Source organism: Eleutherodactylus coqui, chromosome 3 (genome assembly GCF_035609145.1).
Source record: "Eleutherodactylus coqui strain aEleCoq1 chromosome 3, aEleCoq1.hap1, whole genome shotgun sequence".
Taxonomy (NCBI): domain Eukaryota; kingdom Metazoa; phylum Chordata; class Amphibia; order Anura; family Eleutherodactylidae; genus Eleutherodactylus; species Eleutherodactylus coqui.
The window spans coordinates 94,937,010-94,962,440 of NC_089839.1; the positions used below are offsets into that span (position 1 = coordinate 94,937,010).

At 40.7% G+C, this 25,431-nt stretch overlaps 1 protein-coding gene across 1 annotated transcript in view; it reads right to left on the reverse strand.

Moving 5' to 3' along the window:
• Positions 1 to 1,345: 1,345 nt before the first annotated feature.
• RASGRP3 (RAS guanyl releasing protein 3) overlaps positions 1,346 to 25,431 on the reverse strand; it is a 79,938-nt gene continuing 55,852 nt past the window's right edge. The window contains exons 11-17 of the mRNA XM_066595881.1: positions 23,473 to 23,586; positions 12,487 to 12,602; positions 8,978 to 9,125; positions 6,865 to 6,901; positions 6,507 to 6,632; positions 4,952 to 5,319; positions 1,346 to 3,636 (exon numbers count right to left, since the gene is read on the reverse strand). Of these exons, the coding sequence (XP_066451978.1) occupies positions 3,628 to 3,636; positions 4,952 to 5,319; positions 6,507 to 6,632; positions 6,865 to 6,901; positions 8,978 to 9,125; positions 12,487 to 12,602; positions 23,473 to 23,586 (918 nt within the window). The 3' untranslated portion in view covers positions 1,346 to 3,627. The remainder of the gene's footprint in view (positions 3,637 to 4,951; positions 5,320 to 6,506; positions 6,633 to 6,864; positions 6,902 to 8,977; positions 9,126 to 12,486; positions 12,603 to 23,472; positions 23,587 to 25,431) is intronic.

Sequence of the window (25,431 nt, forward strand, 5' to 3'; positions counted from 1 at the left end):
CAAAAAGAGACCAATGGTCTTGGGTGCATAGTTGTAGCACCTAACGTGGAAAATTGGTTTGGCTCAAAAGCAATGAACAATTATGCTGGATACCATAATAGGTTTGAGGAATGTGTCAGTTTCACCTATTATTTGATCTAGACTATACTGAAAGGGGTACAGTTTCCCTAACAAAAATTTTTTTAGGTGGTGATAGTCAACTAGAACAGAGTTCTGGCTTGATGAAGCTAATTCAGGCTCAGTACTGCAGTTTAATTCTGTCTAACGCTCAAAAAGAAACAATAGAAAGTCAGTTGCATTTGCTTGCTAGTTATAATATATGTCCCTCTAACTTACATATCTGGGCACTGTATAATGGCAACTCTTAACATCCATTAATTTAATCCCTTGTAGCTTACAGATAACTTTTTTTTCTCAAAGTGCCTCATCCCAGACTTTTTAAATGATAAAGTTGCACAAATACATTTATGTAGACTGTTGGCAAATATGTAATACAAACATACAAAACGTCATCTAGAGTCAGACTGGCATAGTAAAGGATCCTCAGGTGGATTCGGGGTCTGATATAATAATAGGCCTGTACAGCTAATTTCAGAGATAATTATCACAAGCATCTTATGGGTTGATTTCTGTGTCGAAATTTCACAAATATGGCCCAAAATACGAGAAATATCATGTTTCCATGAAAATAAGACCCTTTTTTATATTAATTTTTGCCCCCAAAGAGGCACTAGGTCTTATTTTTGGTGGATGTCTTATTATACTTACATAGCAGCCGTGGTCCGTGTCCTCCCACTGCTCTCCGAAGCTCCAGCGTGCTTGCTTGCAGTCCTCAGCTGCCAAAAGATCGCTTCCTGGTTCAGGGATTCATAAATCTCACTTCCAGGAAGCGATGGCTCTGATTGGTTCTCGAGCGCTGCTCAGCCAAGCAATGTAGCGCTCTATGAAACAATGCGATGGCTGTGATTGGTTCATGAGCGCTCATTGCAAAGTCCAAAAGTTGAACAGCTGGGCAGAAAGAGGCTGACCCCCATATAGTCAATGGGGTTCGGCAGTCACTGTTTGGTTCCATCTAGAGATGGAGCCGTTCAGCCACGCAGATTCCTCTTTCCTGCTCCCCGAAAGGAGCAGGAAAGCGGAACCCCAAGCACAGATGTGAAAGCAAACTTACACTATTAGATCTAGTTAATGATATATCCTGTGTGAACAATGGCAATAAAGTTACAATACACTTAAAAAGTAGATCTGCACATGACCCGTATGAACGGATTTGGAGGAGTCCTCTGAATGATTTTATTGGGCACAACTCCAATCTGATACTGGTCTCACCCATACCTCAACTCCCCATTTTCATTAGCTTCCATTTGTACTTAAGCTTTATAAACACAACACTGACTCAAATCCTCATTTATGTTTTGATGTCATACACTTTTATACAGTTTTATTCAAACCATAATGTTTCAAAAGGAAAATGGCTTGTCTTCTGCTAGTACAACATGACACATGGAAATGAAAAACTGTATCTTGCAGTTTTTTTAAATAACATAGAGGAACAACAAACACAATTTGCTATCAATATCCAGTGATTCTAGAAAACATTGAAGTAAATACAAGTAGTGTGAGGTTTGTTGAGCCGTTTACATGTCATGTAGCTACTGTAAGTTGGATTGGTACTATGTTCTTTACTGTAGTTCGTAAATTTTGACTTCGAAGCAACAGCATTCTGGGTAAGATTCAAAAGATCGTTTCTATCAACTTTCAAGAGGCAACCTTATGAGTAGGCAAAGGCATGCAGAAATAGAACATGGACATCTGTTCCTTTGAACCTAAATTTTTGTTTAAATGTGTAGGATAGAACTAAAGAGTTTTTCAATACCATATGTCTAATAAAAAAAACATGGTACATTATCGTAGATGTGTTCATTTAACAGGAACAAGCACATTTCACACATGTGAGTATCTACTTCTCAATTTCTTCAGTCAATAGACCTATTTATTATTGATCCAACTGGTGCTTTAGCCAAAAGGACCATTCATGTCCTTTTGGCTTTCCTTTACATACTGCTGAAGGTCCCTCACCAGATTCCTAGAGCACATTAAGAAGAGCTTGATAAGTATGGGTTAGAGATGAGCGAGCACCCAAATGCTCGGGTCCGCGTTATTCGAGTCGAGCTTTTCAGAAAATTCGAGAGCTCTACTCGAGTAACGAACCCCGCTGACTACAATGGGAGACTTGAGCAATTTTGTATGTGGAACGCAGGGTCCCGAGCTTTTTTTTTTTTTTTTTTCCTTGGTTCGTCCGTCTCTCTCTCTCCCTTCCCTACCAGACCAAAAATTTTCAAATGACGCGCGCTGCGTCGCGACAGGGAGGGGCTAAAACAGGCACGTCACAGCAGGGAGGGGCCAAAAGCTGGGGCGGGGTCGAACGTGATTTGATGCTCGTTCGAGTAACGAACACCATCGAGTACGCTAACACTCGAACGAGCATCAAGCTCGCCAGAGTATGTTCGCTCAACTCTAGTAAGGGTCCTTTTAGATGAGCCGATTTCTCGTTGGAAGTAGCGAGTGACATGACCACTACCTCGTTCGCACACATGCAGCCTGCTTAGACAGGCTAATGCATCTTTGGCTCATTCAAATGAGAATTGTTCAGTCCTGAATGCGACGAACTGAATAACTGTTGTTTGAACCGAACGATAAGTGAATGAGTCAATGTTTTTATGCCTGCATAAAATGAATGACAAAAAGCGAATTATTCTCATTCGGCGTTGGCTTGCATGTAGACCGAACTATTATTGTTCACTTTTGCTCATTTCAACGATTTTTCGAACAATATTCATTCCGTCTAAAAGTACCCTAACAAAACCTGGACTATTTTATGAGTGACCATAGTATGGACACTCATTATATAAAATGCCACTAGACAGTACGTGGATTTCACTGTGCTACAGTCTTGCAACAAAAGCTTTGAAATGACTTCCTCCAAAACTACGTTATGAAGCAAATCTTATCATAATTATGATTTCTTACGAGCATTCTCTGTATCCTACACAAATAGAATCGTATATCTGCTTGACGGCACAATTTATAGGAATGTCTACGATTCCGATACATGAAAATATGCTGATGTCTTAATATTACCAACTGGAATCACTTGAAGAAGATTGAATAGAAACAAATTGAGCTACTTGTTGTATGCCTGACACCGTGGAAGTAGATCTGGTAATTATTAAATAATACTTTATGACTCTTCACTTGCTCTCCTAAAATAAATACCAACCACATTGTTGCACTGTACACAGTCTCTACAAAACCTAAAGCTGTTTAGCTATGTACAAAAATTGTGGGCTTATAATGGAGTCCGACACATAAAGCGACCAACTCCTAGATCAACTGTAGAAGTCCATTAGTTGTGTCTTCTTTCCAACTGTTGCCGCACTTTGTTTTTCAGTGAGAAAAGTTAATTCTTAACTCAAGGAGGCAAATAGTGCATTTCGCCCAACATCTGTACTATTTCCTTTCATCGCCGTGTAGTCCAGTCACTTTTCTGGTGACAATAACCGCTCAGAAGGAAATTCCAACCTTAGCCAGTGCCAGTGTTGTTCTACTTTACAGAGGACTAGAGAATCAACGGTCCTGTGGACATACAGTAGAAAAATCAATATGATATATGGTGGTATTGCATGGGGGTATTATGGAAACCAATCCTTAATAAGTAGTGGGAGCCTGCAGGGTACCTTTTTTTACCCATCTCTACATGATAAGCCAACAACATACAGTGGCTATACACCTGTGAAACATTTGGATGTGAAAAGCCAGCTCCCTACCAGTCATTATTGATAGTTCCCAAGAATGTCTTGCATGAATTCACACAGTGCAGATTATTATAAAAAGACAACATCATTTAAAAAAAAAAATTACAAAAGCAAGCATTTTAGGGGTTGTCCCACTTCTAGCCGTTTTCAGACATCTCTGTACATTATACAGTGGTCTGGGATGGTACTGCAGGTTGAGTCCTATTAAAGTGAATTGGACTCGGCTTGCATTACCAACTCGGGCCATTGCACAATGTATGGAGCTGCACAAAAACAGCTAGAAGTGGGAGAACCCCTTTAGGCCTCTTTCACACAGGCTACAAAGTTGCAAGATTTTGTAGCAATGCAACATCGCTACAAAACGTATGTATGTGAAGCCAATGGTTTCCAATGGGCTCTATTACATGAGAGATGTTCTGTAGCCTGAAAGAACCCATTGGGCTTCACATACAGGCGTTTTATAGCGATGTCACATCGCTATAAAATTTTTCGCGATTTTGTAGCCCATGTGAAAGAGGTCTTAAGCCCACACTGTATGAGACATTAATCCAAATAATCATTACATATCATAGGTGCAGCATATAACTTCTGTCTCAATGTTATGGGATGTAGCACCTCAACATTACTGGAAATACCAGCTTGGTTTGCATTGAAGTTCAAGTTTAGGCTTCTTGCACATGGCCTCATACATCATCTTAATTTGACATCCATAGACTATTGTGGCACTGTATTGTACACACATACAACTTAGATTGGGGAATACCCCTTCAGATACCATATTACTAAGGCATTCTCTGAACTAAGAATCTGCAAGGATTCTGTATGCTACATATGGTACTTTAAGTAAATATTCTATGAGACTGCATATGTACTAGGTGTAGTATGAAACCAGCAGAAGAAAATGTGACATACTCCTTCAGATTCCATTTAAAGAGGTATTCTGTTTTTTAAAAAAGCATTGAGCTGCAATGAACTTTATGCTGTTCTATGGCCTTCTTCACAAGGCTCTATTAGATGCATAAGGCTATAACTATAGTTTTTTTATCCCAGCAGGTAGGCCATGTGCATTAGCTTTACTTCCCATTGTTTATTGATATATATTTTTATATGTATGATTAAAATATCTGTTACTATACCTCAGTACTGCTCAGTTCCTCCTTGGTTTTTGTGTCATTGTGGTCTTGAAGCTGTTCCATAATCTGTACTTCCATAATGTCCATATGTGGATGCATGTTTGGCTTTTCATTCTCCCATTTAGCAAAACCTTTGTTCTTGCTTGACTTACTGTAAAATTTGCATTTCATCTTAGGAAATGTATGAGAACCCGTGTCACTCCAGCCAGAATCAGGCCACACTGGATCTGTTTGTGTAGCCTGGCTGGTTGTTGACCTCTGTAATCGTACGGAAATTTTCCTAGAAGACCCAGTGACCAAAGTGATTGCTCGCCCATCCAGATCTTGACTTTCCCTTCCAGAGGGGGGAAACTCAAAAACTTCATCTTGTGCTGCAGAAATGGATAGTGTTATCATTAATATCCAATTCACTTCAAGCTTCACTCAAATATTGCACATTCATTATTTTTGTGTTACATCTGAGCCAGATGCCAAAACATCTCTTCCAAAACACCTCTTCCGGATCAGACATCATAGTTGATCAACTGGATGGGTATACACACAGTAAATAACTTGGAGAACAAAACAATATATAATGTAACTAAAATCAAGAACGAGGAAATCTCACCCCATAACACTGATATGGAGAAACGCTGTCTGTAAATGGGGTGCTCACCTTACCAAGGGTGGCCTCACTAGATGTTAAAGGGTTAACGGTTGCTGGATTAAAATATCAATAATAACAATGGCACTAGTTAGTAAATGTATTAGAATAGATAATAAAAATAAACACCAGGGACTTATCTGAGCTTGGGATGTCACCCAGCAGAAGTGGACAAGACCAGAGCTCCACCATGAGGGGAATAAGCAGCGCCCTCTGAGAGGAGGGGCCAGAATATATATCCTATAATAGTGGTTGATTGGCCACTCTAAAAGAGTATTAGGGAAGCTAGAGAGTTGGTTTACTATATGAAGTGTTTACCATTCGGGTAGTTTTCACCACCTTAGCTACTGACTGACTAGGCAGAATAGAACTATGTGATCTGCTAGCGCGTTCATGAAGCCCACCAATTGAACACCCATTAGAACTCTACAGCAGTCTGTAATTTTCACTTCTTAAATGATTGCATCTCTTCCAAGGACAGACAGTTGTGTTTCATAGTTTTGGATCTGGGATGTGACACTGCAGTCATTTATTTAGTAGATGTATACATGGAACTTTAACATATCATGGTTGTCCCAGATGAACAACATCTTCAGTGCGGTTTTGAATGCTGAAGCAACAAGTGCAGGTAGCCAATAGGCAGTGAATAGGCAAAAATGTCACACCTGGTCATAACATAGTATGTTAGGCAGAAAAAAGGCATCTGTCCATCTAGTTCAGGTTATCCATCTAGATCACCCCCAATGTTGATCCAGGGAAAGTTAAAAAAAAAATATTATGAGGTAGAAGCCAATTTTCTCATTTCAGGGGGAAAAAAAACTTTCTGACTCCAAGTCTGGCAATCGGAATAATCCCTGGATCACTGACCCTTCTGAAGTAATCAGTGACTATACCATGTAATTATCTGCACTATACCTGGAGCTATAGATGGGCTGTTGGGAAGGGAACCATGGCCACTGCTGGTAGATGCTGCTCTTGAATGTTTTCTGCAAGCCAACACAAGAAGATCTTTACACTGTTTATGGCAATTGGCTCCACAGTCTAAAAAGGAATGTATTCAAACGTTAACAATATATCTAGTTAATTACCCAAACTCACTTAAGATCATTCGGTATCGTGCTCATCAATGAATACTGATATGTATTGTTTACAAGCTGTATTTAATTTAACAGTATATTGCATTCCACGTTAAAAAACACAATTGTTTCTGGCCGGTTGACAGGCCAAGGCTGACCTACTGATATGCTGCACAATGAGGACTCTTGAAATTTACCTTTGCACTTGTATCCTTGTTTAATTATACCCCATAGCTGAAAGGAAAGATATAGCAGGTTAATGGAAGCAGTAAGGAAAGACGGGTCATAAAGAAGGAAGTAGCAATTGCTATACTAACAAAACAGGATATACCAACTCCCTTCCTGACATCAACAGCTCCAACCCATGTGAATTCTAACTGAAGTCTTTCCAAACTTCTCACTAAGAATGACTTGATGGTTCAACAGACTAAGTGTAAAAATCACAAAACTTAAAATCTGCCGAGCTGCTGAACCAGTGCAATTAAGCACTAGTACCTCTGCTGATCTGGGTTAGGAAGAGTGGGTGGGGGATCAGAGACCGTACTTGGGAGTTTGTTGGAAAGTGTTTGTATGCGTGTAAAGGGCCTACATGAGGCGACAAGGTGTTTTTGCCATGCAGGCTTCCCATATGTCTCTGCCTGTAATAATTACATCAGACTCAGAAGTATGACTGTATTACAAGTTAATTATTTTGAATGTAAGGCTCAGACGGCCATAATTCACTGCGTACCGCCAATCACCATACAATATCTTGGAACGTATGTGAGCGCAATTTGAACCAAGATTTTTCTTGCGTGTGTGTTTCATGCAATTCATGTGAGTGGCAACATGACAGCCTATTGGAGATTGGCACATAATGCACTATGACCCTATTGTATATGCATTTGCGCACCCCCATTGACTTCTCTGAGGACCTGGATTTCAATGAACCCATTGAAATCAATAGGTTCTATTCTTTGTGTAAAGTGCATGAAAATTTTGCACACACAGATACATGTGCAAATATGCTTATATAAAGCCACCATAAGCATTGGCAAAGCCTTCTCTTACTTTCATTTCTCTTCTTAAGGCCGGCTTCATTTGAGGGGTCAAAATTGCGCGAGATTGTGCATTGCGATATGCACAAATATGAACCCCATTCCTTTGAATGGCGTCGTACACATGAGCAATGTTTTTCTGTATGGCACCGCGATGGCGATGCTATGTGGGAAACATATCACGGCATGTTCTATATTTTTGCGTTCTCTCACATTGCAGCGTATATTGTTTTCAATGGAACTGGCGGCGGCATTGCAAGGTCTCTCTTTGAAAGAAATGGGAGAAACTCAGCGATCCTCCTGCCACGGCTGTGGCAGTCGCGGTGGAGGATTGCTTCTTCCGCAATGTGATACAAGGCTGTTTTGCAATGAAAACACCTCACATCCTCTGGGAATTCACATGGTGGGGAGTGCGATATGGGAGCGTGATTCATGGCCCCATATTGCGCTCACCCGTTTGAAGTTAGCCTAATTGTGTTTTTTGTCATATGCCTAATTCCATAGACGCCTTATGCTCTGTATTTTTCTTTTTTGTTATTAGACATAGACCCCCTGACTTACTGGCTGAATGCCATGGGAATTTAGCTTCTATGTATTAATACAGAAATAAAACCTTTCTTTATGGTGGAAACTACACTAATTATACTTTTAAAAATTCAACCCAATGTGAACCCGAAATTTAGACCTACCCTGAAAGTAAGCCCCAGACCAATACTCAGCTGGCCCACAGCGTCTGAGTCCCTCACAACAGTCCCCGGCGCTACGGCAGGCTGCCGTGTCCTCTGCGCTGAGAAATCCTCTTTTTTCTGGTCACAGGGCTTTGAATAACCCACCTCCAGCAAAGCGAGCACTGTGATTGGATCGAGCGCCAGCCAATCAGATCCGGCGCTCGATCATTCACAGCCATTCGTGAATGACAAAACTGAATGGCTGTGATTGGCTCATTGAGCGCCGGCTGTGATTGGCTGGCGCTCGATCCAATCACAGGGCTCTCTTTGCTGGAGGCGGGATATTCAAAGCCCTGTCACCAGAAAGAAGATACCTCAGCGCTGAGGACATAGCAAACTGTTGCATCACTGCTGGAGACCAGCAGCTCAAGGCACCGGGACGCCGCGGACCAGGTGAGTATAAGACCCCCCACCCCAGCAAAAAAAAGACACTGTGCCTCTTTTGGGGCAAAAATTAATATAAGACAGTGTCTTATTCTTGGGTAAACACGGTAGTTTCTGATTGTAAAGCAGATTCACAATGCATATTAATATAATGAACGTACAAATCCAGCACAGTGCTCGCAGAAGGTTGGCTTTAGATATGTCATCTCCTGGAAGTTGTGAATAAAGCCTGGTCCCATTTTACAATGAAACTGAGATTTTGCCCTCAGAAAGTAGGCCATCATTTCTTCTTTACTGATCAAACCATCTCTATAGAAAACAAAAACACAAGAAAATATATTAACGTGCAAACACATGAATGACATTTCCATAAAGGTCACACTGACTTATATGTGTTCTAAGCATATACCAGATTTTTTCAGCTACATGATGCACTGGACCATAAGACGCACCCAAGTTTAAGTTGGAAGAAAGTAAAAAAAAAATTATTTCAGACCAAATGGTGTGCAAAAGCACACTCCTTAGCCCAGGTCATCCACAAGACATACATTTATGTCCTGTTTCGCTCAGTGCCTCCCTCCCCCCAGGTCATAAACTTACAGGGTTAATAGAATAGACATGTGTGGCTAACACAATGTTGTGGGGACATCTGCAGCTGACACTCTGATATAGGGACATGGTGGTCTTTACTATAGGACACATGTGCAGTGAATATAGAAAATCTACACAACCCTCTTAAAATGCCAGGTTTTTGTTATGTTAAAAAATTTGACAAAGCAGAACCATTTCAGATTAATTTCCATCTTCAATGTGACCCCTTATCTGTACAGTTCCACTGAAAAACAAACTGAAATCTTTTAGGATGGATTAAACAAAAAATTTAAAAAATGTGGTTGCATAAATATGCACACCCTAAAACTAATACTTTGTTGATGTATCCTTTGACTTTCAGCATTCAGTCTTTTTGGGTTGGTGTCTGTCAGCATGACACGGCTTGACTTTGCTATCTTTGGGCATTCTTCCTTACAAAAGCACTCCAAATCTGTGAGATTGCGAGGGCATCTCATGTGTAGCGCCCTCTTTAGGTCAACCACAGATCTTCAATAGGATTTAGTTCTGGGCTCTGGCTGGGCTATTTCAAAATTTTGGCTTCACCAGAAAAAGATCATTCTTTTGTTGATTTGGTAGTATGCTTTGGGTCGTTGTCAAGCTGAAAGGTGAAATTCCTTCTCTTTTTTAACAGAGGCCTCAAGGTTTTGTGCCAAAATGGACTGACATTTGGAATTGTTCAGAATTTCCTTCACCTTAACTAAAGTCCCAGTTTCAGCAGCAGAAAAACAGCCCCAAAACATAATGCTGCCCCCACCATCTTCATTGTGGGTCTGGTGTTCTTTTGGATTTGCACCAATCCTACTTTTGGAATTATGGCTAAAAAGTTCAACCTTGGTCTCATCAGGCTATAACATGTTCTCCCATGTACTTTTGACAGACTTGATTTAGGTTTTGGCAGTACATAGCTGGGTCTGGATGTTTTTCTTAGTCAGGAAAGGCCTTTGTGTTGTCCCACTACCCCACAGCTCTGACATCTGAAGAATACGAGAGATGGTTGTCACATGCACTACACAACGAGCACTTGCCAGAAACTCCTACAGCTTCTTCAGCTCCTTTAGTTGCTGTAAGCCTCTTGGCAGCCTTCTCTCCCCAAAGAGAGCACTCAAAAGGAGTGTGTGCTTGGTTCTCTGGCTTCCTATTCCCAATCTTTGTTAAGACTTGTTAGAAAGTCACATTGATTTGAAGGAATGCTGCCATCCAATAGGTGGCGCTGCAGATGTATTTTTCCGTCTTTCTTACTTGCATTTTACTATTGGTATTAGTATGATAGTTCTTTACTAATTCTAATGTGTCTTTTGGTAGCCATGTATCTGTTATTTGCACTTTGTTCAGGTATGCATAGTCTGTTTTTTATTATGGCTTTATACCTTCCTGGTTAATGTTAGGCTAGGTTTACATGGAGCGGATTTGCCGCGGAATTGCTCTGTGAGAATTCACTGCCGCAAATCCGTCTGCGGCCGCTAATCCTGGGATCCATCGTGGCAAAGCCAGGCGGAACTGCCGTTGCGGCGCAGATTTAAAATATGCAGCATGTCTATTTAAATGTTTTTTTTTTCCGCTGCGGCCTTGATCCTCTCTTTGGGGAGAGAAAGCCGCAGTGGAATGCTGGTAGCCGACCCGTGGCGAAATGCCGCGGGTTTTGAAACTGCGTTTTTTTTTTAGTGTGTCCAAACCGCGGAAATTCCGCTGGAAATCCGCCCTGTGTGAACCTAGCCCTAGAATAGGTTGATAATAAAGATTGTCTTTTTATTTTATTATGATTGACTGTGTTGTGATTCTTGTTTCGTTGTAGTATTACACCAAACATTGCAATTAATTTTGTGCGTGGTAAATTTTTGGTGCAATTTTGGTCATGCCCTCTTTTCTACTAAAAACACTCCTTTGCAGGACACGGAGTAAAATAGTGTACAAAAGTGTCAGAAACACATAGTAAATGTGACATAAAGCATGTAAGACTCTAAAGAGTCCCATGCGTGTACTCTCTCTGTTGGAGAGTGTGCACACACGGCACTGTGAAAAGAGTCGGATGTTCAGTGCCGTGTGTGATCTTCAGCAGCAGGCACTGCAGAAACCAGGGAATGGGAGAGTATAATATAATACATTGCCCGGCCCCCTGTCACCTCCTCTAACATAGGACCATAACATAGTTTATGCTGCTGTATGGAGGTGGCAGGTTCACTTTAAGCAGATGGCTGCTTAAGAAAGGCACTTGTTAAGCTGAAATGGCGCAGGGTATAATTACTTCCACAATAAACTTGTGGTGATGATGATGTCCAGTCTCCTTTTTCTATTGCAATAGTTGGATAAGGGCTATAGATGAGCGAGTATACTCACTAAAGGCAATTGCTCTAGTGAGCATTGCCTTTAGCGAGTATCTCCCCCGCCCGAGACTGCAGGTTCGGGTGCCGGTAGCGGGCACGGAGCTGCGGGGGAGAGCGGGGCGGAACGGAGGGGAGAGCTCTCTCTCTCCCCCCCCCCCCCCCCTCTCCCTCCTGCTGACAGACGCTACTCACCGCTCCCCCGCACCAGCAACCAAATCTGCAGTCTCGAGCGAGGGAGATACTTGCTAAAGGCATAGCTCGCTCGAGCAATTGCCTTTAGTGAGTATACTCGCTCATCCCTAATAAGTTTGTTGGATTTGCTATATTATGCTGTTTTCAATATATTACATCTTGAACTATCCTCAGGATAGGTTATCAATAGTGAGACTCCATCCCTCGGGACCCCCGTAAATCAGCTGTTCACCAGTTCTACGGTATACATTGTGCAGTGGCCTGGCATGGTATTGCAGGCACAGAACCCACAGAACTTTAATTCCTTTTCATAATCGCCAATCAACAAAGCCACAGTTGTCTTTTTAGTTGATGCATGTTTATACCTTGAGATTTATTTTATTTGCAGTTTTCATTAAAATTATTACACACTTGTGATACATTTGGAAAATAAACCTCCTTTGGTTTCATCGCTTTTCATTCCCGCTTGCCAAATATAATCATATAATGATCCTTTAACAATAATCATATCATAATAGAATTGAAGAAAGTGTGAGCCAACTTACTGATCTTTGTCTAAAACGCAAAAGGAGTCCAGAAACGGGAAGTTAGCAGCAATGCTTTCAAAGTCTTCTTGAGAAATATAGCCATCGTGGTCATGGTCATAGTTTCTAAAAACAGACTTTAAAGAAATATGTTAATTTTTAACTGTGTTCAAGTATAAGTTTATCAATGCTTCCTTTACCAGTTTCAAAGTGTAAGACTGCAACGAACTAGGCTCGGTCAAATTGACCCCATGGTACCACCCGAGAGTTAAGATTTGTTTAATGGCTATCTGAACTTTTGGAACCTTTTTTATTGCTCCAGTTAATCCTAAAAGAAAAATGAAGCAACTTTGCAATTTCTCTTAACTAAATCCAAGAAGACTTGACATTTTCTGCAGAAGGGCAGACTGCTAAATGGAGGAGTATTGCACAAGTGCAATATACTGATGTACAACCACTCACACACCTACCAAGTATTGGGGGAAGTGGCTGCTTAGTTTTATACTTGGACATAAATTAGGCATAGAGATAATACAATTACAGCACTACTGATTGTATATAGATTTTTTATTTTTTACTACTTGTAAAAAATAAACCCCCTTTTTAAAATAAAATAGCTGTTTGTCAGGGTACTCAATACATTCAATTTTAACATTGTGCAGAATAGATAATGCAATATTTTAATAACTTGGACTTTTACAGATAAAACACTATTTTTTTCTTTAGATTTTTTATCTGAAAAATGGGAAAAGATAATTTATTTTAATATTTTTAAATATTTTTCAAGCTTAAATTATTTTTTTTAGTCCTGATAGGGAACTTAAACATCTGGTTGCTTATTAGAGATGAGCGAGTGTACTCGATAAGGCAAACTACTCGAGCGAGTAGTGCCTTATGCGAGTACCTGCCCGCTCGTCTCTAAAGATTCCGGTGCCGGCGGGGGGTTGGGAGCGGCGGAGGAGAGCGGGGAGGAACGGGGGGAGATCTCACTCTTCCCCCCCCCCCCCACTCCATCCTGCTCACTCCCGCAACTCACCGTCTCCCCCGCCGGCAGCCGAATCTTTAGAGACGAGCAGGCAGGTACTCGCTCGAGTAGTTTGCCTTAGCGAGTACGCTCGCGCATTTCTATTGCTTATGCAATATACATATATGCTATATTGCAGTGTATTGTACTTTTAATGGCAGTCTATTAAGCCCCGCCAAATGACTAATAGGCTGCAATTCATGGCAGACTTGGGAGCCTAGACTAGGTACGCAGCTGCCATGGCAACCCATCAGCACCCCAGAATAGCATCATGGAGAGGATGATGGAGCTCCAGCGGACCCCCTTCCTTTGGCTAACTCCTAAGACACTGCTGTCAGCATTACCCAGAGCCTCCAAGCAGTTAAATGGCTGCATTTTGGAGCGAGTATGCCACTGTATGTCATCCATCAAAGCCATCCTTTAAAAGTGTATGTCATGAGCTTATCATGATGTATCGATCAAATGGAAGTCATTATAGTTTATGTGAGAGAGATGCAATAAACGATTGTGTAACAGTGGCATTCATCACTCCTAGATTATAGCGGTGTCTGTTGTATTGGATGCGTCATGTAAAGCTCATGGCGTATACATTAAATGGATATCATTATAAAGCATGTCTGATGGAATCTGTCATAGCGGCACTTAACATATACATTGGGAGCTTTTCTCGGTGTATACCTTAAATGAAGAGAAAAACATGATATGAACAGGGCCTTAGTTGTAGCAGAAGAATTCTTATTGGAGTTTAGTCTTTGAATAAATATTTGTTGCCACTGTAAAAATATTTAGTGGTCTCCGAATACATGCAATAAATTCCAACGAGGTTACAATAAATCATTGACAAACCTTAATCGCATGTATTGAAATATTTTCCGTCAGCTATGTGAAGAGACTAGAATATTTGATTTCCTAGATTTATTTCCAGCATTATAAGATAATGTTCTCTGCCATAATTTAAAACAGTGTGACTTTCAGGAACTCTGAGGTTAGTAACACTGAGGCTTTACTTTACAGAATATGAAACACTGCAGTTAATTGCTAAATTATTAATGGTTACCAGGGCTGAGAAATGGAAAATTTACGATCACCAAAATTATTCTTCTATAGGGAGTACCAAAATGAAGAACTGGGAAGTATTAAGTGGTAAGACTAACTGAACAACAGTAAGCTTTATATCTCGGTGTGATGAATTGGAAATATTACCAGATGAATTGGAAATATTACCAGTACAAACAGTTTTGAACTTTCTACATTCTGTTCATCACATTTTATCCTATTGTTGAGTAGTTAGTCACACCTGTGTCTGTTAGGCTGGGTTCATAGCTACGTTAGAACCTCCGGTTGAAGCTTCCGTCGCAGGTCTGGCACAACATAGAGGAAAAAGTGTTGCATGCAACGATTTTTCTTCCGTAAAGTGTCGGGCAGCTGAGCGGAAACCAAACAGACCCCATTATAGTCGATGGGGTCCATTTGGTGTTTCATCATAAGACAGATCAGTTCGGCCATGTAATTCCTTTTTCCTGCTCTCTAAATGGAGCAGCAAAACGAATCCCCCCACCCCCCACCCCCAGATATGAAACCACCCTTACACCCTACATGGATGTACTTTCTATTACCAATAGGAAATTTTTCTGAAATAATTGGATTCTGTTTCTACAAATTAATATTAGTTGTGTAACTTTGTTATCCAACATGGAAAGCTGACTGGTGGTTCTAGATGAAATTCTTTTTCTCTATAACTATGTACTTTACCCTTGTCAAGAAAACACTTGACCACAGAAAGGTTTTTCGGTGGCCTTTTATTTGAACAGAATATGTATGATGTATGAACCAAGGGATTCCTAGGATAACTTGAAATTTTGGAGAGGCGATGAGATGAAAACTGATCATCTCCTGATAAATCGGCTCCATGTAGACCACTAGTTCACTTGTCTCCCGAGTGACAGGCCCAGAAACCAGAGGGGACCCAGCCACAGTTTCCACAACAGCGGATTCAGCCTTAGCTCTGGTTGCAATATGGTTTCCGAAAAACCATAGCTTCTCCTTTCGCTGTTCTGTAAGCCTCTGATCTATGCGGCTACTTAATTGAATAAAGTCTTCCAAATTATCCGGGGTATCCACTCTGGCCAGCTTATCTTTAATCTCTTCTGAAAGTCCTCTTCGGAACTGACTAAGCTGCGTGGCGGAGTTCCACACAGTGTCATTGGCCCAGCGATGAAAATCCGCTGTATACTCGGCGACCAAACGCTGACCCTGTCGGATATTATGCAATTTTCTTTTGGCTATTGCACCAAAGTTTGGGTCATCGAACACTTGATTCATAACCACAATGAAGGTACGGAGGTTATCAAGAAGGGTACTGTTGTTTTTCACATAAGGTGAGGCCGAAGCAAGCGCCTCCCCTTCCAACAGGTTGATAACATCACCTTTTTTCAGTCATTGATAAACGGAACAGGTCTCATCTGTAAGTAGATGCAAGATTGGTTTAAGAACCCTCTGTATTGGCGGCGGTCACCGCCAAATCTTGATGGTAGCAAGATGCGAACATTGGCCTCTGAATGGTGCGACTCATGTACTTATTGCTGTAACTCATCTACCTCTTTTGCTAAATTAGAAACCTTCTCCTGATACGAGGCGCAGAAGGCTTGTAGTTCCGTGATTTGTTTCTTTAAAGTGGCCACTGCGGACTGCATTTTTGGAGGCGTGTTTATTTTGTCATGAGTCTAGCATAGGACTGAAGTCTTGTGCTGTATCCACTTACAGCATGGTCCAAGAGTAGCCGGGGTCTGGTTCACAAGATGGTGATGCAGTGCGGAGGGTTGAAACAATTATGTAGTCAGGAGGTATAGCCGAGGTCTGGTACACGAGTTAGCAATCTTCTCTTGTAAGGAGCAGGTGTAGGAGAGGAGTAGGTTTACTGGCTGCACGGGAGGCACGGAGGGGAGTGGCAAGCCCAGGCTTTTATAGAGAGCCTAATTAGGGAAGGTACTAGACATGGGATGGACCAGTGAGGGGAGACTCGGAACTAGGAACATGGAACAGGAGACAAGGAAAAGGAACACAGGACTAGGAATCAGAGATTCAACTGGGCATCTGGTATTGTGGGTTAGCATGGATCATCACGTTGCCGAAAGCATCTGTGTCCACTAGCATGAAGGGCAGTATTTCCATTGCAACTAGCTATACAATGCTTGCGTTGAGGCACTGTACTCGTGGTAGTACTTGAGGCATGCTGTGTCATCCATTATATGACCTGTTCTGTGTGCTGTATACGTAATGCATGGGCAGAACCACTTCTAAGGAATGGTACTGGGCTTGCCTAACCTCCTGCAATACTCATAGCTGTTGCTTCAGCCGGGAGTTGTTTGAAGTGCCAACTTGGTCCTCTACCACCTTCGACAAGCCCCTTACTCCTTGCTTCCTTCATGTTTCCTTTTATTTATTTTTTTAAATTTAGAGGATTTTTTTGCTTACTTTTTGCTGTAATTTTATGTAACTTAACAGCTAACTTTGTAGTTTGCAGAAAATCACTGTGTAAGGCCTGCAAATAATTTGTAGTGGCTGGACTGGGAGATTTTGAATGACATCTGAGGCTGCTGAAATGCACTGAGTGTATTTCCTGTTTCCCTGTTTGGTCTTCTTTTTGTTTTTTCTTAACAAAAAATGCACTGCCAACCAAATAAGTCGCAATCCCTTGGAGACATGATATATATGAATAGAAGGGCACAGAGTACAGCTTGTATCTTTGTGAGCTGTCCCTGTTTGGTGTAGCATATTTGAATTCCCCAAACCCAACTGCTAGATGCATAAGGTCTGCAAATAATTGGTAGTAGCCGGGCTGGCGACTTTGAACGATATTTGACACCTCAAACAGAGAACTGCAATAGTTCCCACACCACAACATATTCTGTCTGTCTGTCTGTTTTGTTGCTATGTATGTTGACAGCAGCAGAAATATATCCTATCGCAATATACAGACCACATTTCATATAGGCATATAAACATGATGCAGCAACTTTTTCTGCTTCCTCCAGTAGAACCCCATTCAAGTTCTCTGCTGGTATACAAGCATTCCCAACCAGCAGCAATATATCCTCTCTAGAATATCTGCCCCTATTACTAACAGACCTCATGGTATATAGGCATATAAACATGATGCGGCTTCTTTCTCTATTCCCTCCAATATAACTACTGTATATAGACTTTCACACCCAACAGAAATATGAGAATATCTGGCCTTAAGAAACCATATTTTATAAAGGCATATAAACGTGATGCAGCTTCTCTGTCGTGCCCTCAACTGTAAAATTGCTGCTGGTTACACTGCACTTGTGTTATATATGGCTAGGTCATGTGATGCAGGTATTCAATTAAACTGCTGCCCATATGCATGATGGAGGACACATTTGATGACCTCTTGATCCAATTATTGTCAGCCAAATGGACATAAAAAAACTAGTAAAGGCTGATATGCTTTTTTTCTTAAGCATTTGCCTGAGAGTTGAAGTTTTTTTTACTCAAGGGTAAAGGACCAGACACTAATGGAGAAGACCTGCTTCTAATAGGACAAAAGGAGATTCAATGTTAAGTGAGGGGACCAGTTCCTCTTGGCCCAATGAAGGACAGTCAATAGCACTGTCACTGAGACATCCACAAGGAACCCCATATCCAATCTGAGAAGAGGAATCGATTCAAGTAACTGTTCTCTAGCTCTTTTTAACTTAATCTGATCATCTAGTTGATGTATCCATAGAACAATGGATCTTGCAACTGTAATGGCAGCAATATTAGTTTGGATAAGATTAGCTGATGCCTCCATGCCTTTTTAAGGAAGTTGTCTGCCTTCCCATCCATTGGATTAAACAACTGCAAAGAGTCCTCAAATGAAATACTAGTATGTTTTACAACCTTAGCTATTTGTATGTCAATTTTTAGTATTTCTTCCCATAGAGAGGCCTCTTAATCATTAGAGGGAAGTCTATTTTTAAACTCTTTAGATACCATCAGTCTTTTCTCAGATTTTCTTCATTCATTCAAGATAACTTTTTTCAAATTGAAGTTGACTGAAAAAAACTCTCCTCTTCTTGGTCATAAGCCCCCAAACACCTAATCTTTACTAGACCTGTGCTACTTAACATCCTTCACTTTAACTGTGCTCCACACTGCTTTAAGCAGAAAATCAAGATAATCTGGATCAAAATAGTATTTTTATCATTTTCTGGTACAGAATTAATATTCTCTTCTTCCTCTGTCTCTACATCAGACTCTGTGAACTGGGATTCAGAGTCGTACAGGAAGATCTGGTGGATTATGGTCAGCTTTCTTGGGGGAGGAAGAGAATAGAACTAAAAACTAGCAGTGGAGAAGGTGCAACACTCCCAGTTAAAGCATGTAGGAAGTTACCAAAGGTGTGGAAAACTTCTCATTTTATTTAATAGCATATGAAAACGTCTTTCAGGGATAACCCCTTCATCAGTTCAGCTAGCGTTTAAAACATACAAGTTATATAGTACACATTAGAAGGCAAAGTTAGAGGTAGAAGGTGGAAGAGTAGAAAAAAAGACAAAATGTATTATATGTATTTGTAATAGAAACTCATGAGGGTTAGACACCAGCTGAACTGATAGGGGTTATAGCCGAAACGCGTTTTCATAAGCTGATCACGTACTTTATTAAATAAAAGAAGCTTTCCACACCTTTGATCACTTCTTACTTGCCTAAACCTGGAGTGTTGCGCCTTCTCCAGGCGCAACACTAGTTTTTAGTCCTATTCTCTTGCTCTGTCCCGCCCATGCAGGTGGTGCGTCATTTGGTCAAGCAGCACCTCCACCATTGAAGATACCACTCTATTCTCTTCACCATATATGTAGTTTCATCCTTCACAATAAACATGACTGTACAGGTTTTGCTCCACCCCTCTTTTTCTTCCTTGTCCACTTCTTTAGGAAGGGGCATCAATAGTGCTACTTGCTGCACAGGTACTAGAAATTTTAACTATGGAAGATGGCCCTTCCTTCCTTACTATGGATCTCATTTCTTCCATAAGGGAAGAGAATGTGATTAATACGGGAGGGACATAACTGCTTCTTACAACAATTCTCTAAATTTGTATTATATATTCCCCATCTCGCTGTCCTGCTTTTAGAGTCAGCTTTAGATCTTGAGGAGCTTTCTTTGTCCCCCTATCCAAAAGGAAGGGATAGAGACGGAGAAAGTATAAGGCAATAAAGACAATAGTCACATATACACGGGACACCTACTAACTCATTGGACTGGAGTATATACTTGGCTCAGCAGGATCTATCTAGGTCATAGGCTGGGAATTTATGGAGATCCACTGTGAGGAAGAAATGCTGCCCACAAAATACTAGTGACCACAGATCAGACACCATGTTCAAATTATGAACGTAGCCATAATCATTGACAATCATCGCAGCATCTCCTGTAGTCCTGCCCCTTACGTCCCCAGAATAGATACAGTGCCCAGAAGTGATGGGACAAACATTAATACGAATGTTTAGACCTTCTGCACACCACCGAGAGATGCTGATGCAGATGGGGGAAGTCTCAAGAACACAGCTTTGGGTCCAGAGCATGAGTAGCGGCCAAGGACCCCGACCAAGAGAGGTACTAGTGCACACCACATGGAGGAGGCATGGAACCACCACCTCCATGGTACACTGCCTGACAGCAACATCCTCTTCTGCTTGCAAGCCTTCTGTAGGGACAGATAGCTCTAGAGAGTGTACTAGGGGGCAAATATTTAACCTCTCTTGTCTTTTCCTCTCCTTAAGGAGGTCTATGGTAGCAAACTCCGCTGGTGGTGTCATGAAGTGTGGGGCAGAGCAAAACTATGTAAATATAAAAAAAAAAACCTACTGCTCTTTATCACAAATTGGTAAAATATAATTTTTATTAAATAGAATTAAAAAGCTACTGAACATATTTCTTAGGACATTTTAATTATGTTCAATCAGTTTTTATTAAAGTTTTGTGAATATTATAAAATAAGCAATAGCACAAAGGTCTCGCAGGACCATATAAATGTATGAAAACGGTAACCTTAACATTTTCTTATGTAATTTCAAAACATATTTTATACATTTCACTTTTTTGATTTTGTAATTTGTTGATGTTTACATTATATTGTTATAGGACAGGGAAATCCCCTAGAACTTATGAAATCAACAGTTTTAACTTTCACATTGCTTGATCCAAGGATGGTTCTAATGTAGTTATTATGATTAGAGAAATAACTAAGCATCTGAAGTCTAAGCAGATTTAGTATTGTTAACTCAGAAGTAGAATGTATCAGAAAGCAGATAGAGAAAGAAACAGTGAAGAGAGAGCAGGGGAGGGAAAGGAATAAAATGACTAATAAAATTGAAAATAATTTTTTTTATAAGGAAAATAACAGACACATATCAAAAGGATGGAATTGGGAGGTACTGTGAGGTATGCCCATTGATTTAGGGGTTATTTTAACAAGACCTGAAAATCAGCAGTGTTTTGAAACTCTAGCCAAGGGCTCCATATTGCGATAAATTTCTCAGTGAGTCTGAATCCTCAGACAGCATCTCCTCCATTGACATGATCTCATTCAATTCCTTGATCCACTCAAGATTAGTGGGTGTTTGCGGAGTCTTCCAATGTCTGGGGATAACAGCACATGCTGTGGTTAAGAAATGGAGTAAGATATCCTTCTTTATTGATGAGATGGATCCTGGGAGGTAAGTTTTGTATAGGTAGAGAATACTATGTTCTGGAATGTTCTAAGTGAAGGACAGTCCCACCACAAGTGCAGCATGGTTTCAGTGTTCAAGTCGCATCTCCAGTAGCTTGGTGAGATAGATGGATGTATATGATGTAGCAGTGCTGGGCATCTACACCACCTTATTAGCTTATAATTCTTTTCCTGAGCTTTACAAGCCATGGGCAGCTTGTGGGACAGTAGAAATGCATTGCTCCACTCTTCTGGTGTTATGGTTGTAGCAAGCTCATTTTCCCATTAACCCATAAAGACGGGGTCCCGAGTGGATAGACCGTCGTTCAACCAGCTATAATTTTGTGAGAGGCTTCTGATTGGAGGCGACTTTTTAGGGAATAGAGTCTCAAATGGAGTCAGTGGGGCTGTAAATGCAGAGGTGGATATGTTAGTGTTGAGAAAGTGTGAAAATTGCATGTATGAAAACCATGAGAGTGAGACTTCTGGGTGCAGGTTTTTACATTTAGTGAAAGAGGGTTTCCTATTTCTGTTCAAAATTTAGCAGATTTTAGTGTCATCCCACTCAGACCACCCCATGAATCCCGTAGTCGCAAAACCTGGGGGAAAATCAGGATTATGGAAGAGGGGAGTTAGAGGGCCTTTATTTCTGGATAAGATGTTTTTTGCAGTGATGTTATCCCATGTGGTGAGGAGATCGGGGGCAAAAAGGGAACATTTAACATTGTTGTGCTGTCTGGTTGAGGGCAAGATCCAAGGCAGCGATTTTAGAGAAGTTCCAACAATTTCCGTATCTAGTTTAATCCATTGTTTAGACTTCCCATGGAAGTGCCAGTCGAACAATCTAAGATGCATGGAGGCCATGTGGTGAAGCTTATGGTCAGGAAGCCCTGCCCCTCCTGCGGATTTAGGTTTTGAGAGGGTTTGATGGCTGATGCGACTGCATTTTCCTCCCCATATAAATTGCGTGAAGGCTGATTGAAGGTGTTTAAAGAAGTTTATGGGAGGCTGGATAGTCAGGGTCTGGAATAAGTAAAGGAAGCGAAAGGCGACGTCCATCTTTAGCACGTTTATTCGGCCAAACCAGGAGAGATATTTTTTGTCATAGTTCCCCAAGTCTTTTAATGTGCGATCCAGCAAGGGGAGATAGTTCAAGGCGTATAGAGCAGTGAGATCCTAGGGGATTAGTATGCCTAAGTATTTGATATGGGAATTTCTCCATTTAAATGGGAACTGTTGGTATAGGTGCTGAATTTCAGAGGAAGGGAAGGAGATATTTAGCACTTATGATTTAATGATATTTATTTTAAAGTTACTGAGTTTTTCATATTTTTGGACGTCTGCTAAAATTGATCGCAGTGAAATTTGTTGGTGGGTAACATATAGAAGCAGATCATCAGCATATAATGGGGCCTTGTACTGCTGAGACTGTGTACACTGGGGTTCTGCCACAAGGCTATAGCAAAATGTTCCATGAACAGTGCAAAGAGTAACAGAGATAGAGGGCAACCCTGGTTGGTACCGTTATTAATGGAGAATGGCGTTGAAAGTATCCCATTTGTATCCCATTTGACCTGGGCCGATGGTTTGTTATAGAGGGAGAGAACTTTGTCTATGAATCTCTACCCTATGCCTATCTGCTTGAGTGATGCCCAGAGGAAACTCCAGTGAACACGGTCAAAGGCTTTTTCTGCATCTCTGATATTAAACAGAAAGGGGATTTTAGTTTTTTACCTTCCTTTATCGGGAGAAGGGTTTTGTTGGTGTTATCCCTGGCCTCTTGACCCCCAACAATTTTAATTATATTTAATAAAATTTACATTTTACCAATATAAGATAAAGAGCAATAAGGATTTTTATGCTTAAGTAGCTTTTCAGCATAGGTATTTGATTTGAGATCCACATCTATCACAGTGAGACATTTGTGTTAAACTTCATTCATTCCGTTCCAGGACTCTGTTTGGATTGTGAAAACCCTGGACAACTGTGCAGCCTGCTATTAGCAAAATGTTTTAGCAGGTTTCCATTTAATTCCAGCATTTTTGGCAAACAGAATAGCCTAGTTATGTTTGGGCCCTCAATTGAGACTTCAGGCAGCCAATTCAAATGTGCAGCTGCACTCACTAGCATATCACTATTAGAACATTATAGCCATACATTAATTTAATGAATGTATCTTTTAGTTATAACATGGAATATCCAATTATGAAAAATAACACATGACATTATAAAATAACAATAAAAAAAGAAGTGATCTTACCTCAACTAATTTCCTTATATGTTTGTTAATAATTGTAGGGTCAGGCTTTGGGGTTACACCAGAAGCCCAGTCAAGTGGTACATCAGGTTTATTCGGAGTAGTAGGGGAAGTTGGCTGTGATTAAAAAAATAAAACAGGCATTAAAACAGGCATGAAACATGAAATAAGACTTAAATAAATACCATAAGGGTGTGAAAATAGTTGTTAACCTAAGCCCTTAAGGACACTGCCTATTTTGGCCAAAAAGACACAACGATTTTTGGGGGATTTTCATCTCCACTTTTCAAAAGCCATAACTTTTCTATTTTCCCATTAACATGGCCACGTGTGAGCCTATTTTTTGCCTGGTAAACTGTAGTTTTTTTTCAAACCCTTTTAGGGTACATATAATATTTCGTAAAACTTCTGTTAATTTTATTTGGAGGGCAGGAAGAGAAAACATCAATTCTGCTATTATTTTTTTGCAGCGTTACTTTTACAGCATAAATTACATGATCATTTTTTCTGCTGTCTTGTACGATTACTACGATACCAAAATTATATATTTGCTTTTAGCTTTTTCCACTTTTGCACACTTCCTTTTTGCATCGCTGCATTTAAAATCCTATAACCTTTCTATATTTCTCAACAAACGTAACTCTATGAGGGCTTGTATTTTGCATGGCGAGCTGTAGTTTTATTGGTACCATATTGGAGTATACGTGGCTGTTTTGAAAACTTTTATTGCGTTTTTTTGGAAGGTGAAATGAACAAATAAGTATTTTAGCTCAGTTTTTTAGTTTCTTTTTTTTTAACAATTTTACACCTGATGCATAAATAGTGTGTTCAATTTAAGGTACAGGTTGTTACAGATACCAATACACAATGATACCAAAGATGTGTTTTTTTTGTTTGTTTTTTATATGAAGAGGGGAAAGTGTGCAAGAAGGGTTTTTTGTTGTTGCTATTTTATTAATGTTTTTTTTTTACATTTTCTATATCCCTATAGGGGATCTGAACCAGAAGAGCTACGATCGTTATGACAATGCATTGCATTACTACTGTACTGCAATGCATTATCACTCACAATAGCAATCACAGGCAATGGCAACCTATTGGCCCTCCACAATTACATAGTGGAGGACCAAAAATGTCACAGAGGGAGTGTGCTGAATCCATCACATGCAATGATCCATATTGATCGTGGCATGTAAGGTGTTAATAGCGGGGATCTGTGTTCTCCCCACTGTTGCAGCAAGAGGCCTGCTATCAGTTACAGACAGCTCCACCTGGCTAGGGATTTATGCCTAATCTTCCGGGAGAAATTTGTACACTCACTACCACTGGTGTCCCATTTTGCCAAGTATCGGCATCTCACAGTCCGATGCCTCTCCTCCCACACACTACAGGCTCCTTCACCCCAGTGATCTCTCTGGACACTCACTGCTGCTCTTCGAGCCCTCGGGTCATCAGGGCACTCTCTGTCCCTTGTCACTCAGCACTCTGGCAGCCCTTACTCTGTTCACTCCCCTGGCAGAGGGAAGATTGCCTACACTGCTGTACATAACATGCAGGCTCCACCACGTCTTTGCTGATACTGTTTTCTTTTTTTCAAACTGTACCAAGATGGCTGCTGGCCCTTTCACGAAGGATCACATGGGTTTACACAACCAACTCTAACATTGTCTAGAAGCTACTAGTATAACTCAATTCAGTTCTATTTGTAACAACCTTTGGTAGGGTTTGAGCTCTCTCTTGTGACCAATACTGATATTGCAGTCTGTATTAGAGCAGCTCAGTTCTAGATGCCGCAGATTGGCTGCTAGAGGCATTGGATGGGACCTCGCTCCAGAGATCAGTACATGGTGACAGAGCAGCAGCAATCCGTAAGAGGTGAGCAGGTGCTGCTCAACCCTCTTACACACTTTGAATACCATAAAAATAGTTTTAAAAAGTAACGCCAGAATTGCTATTTTTCTT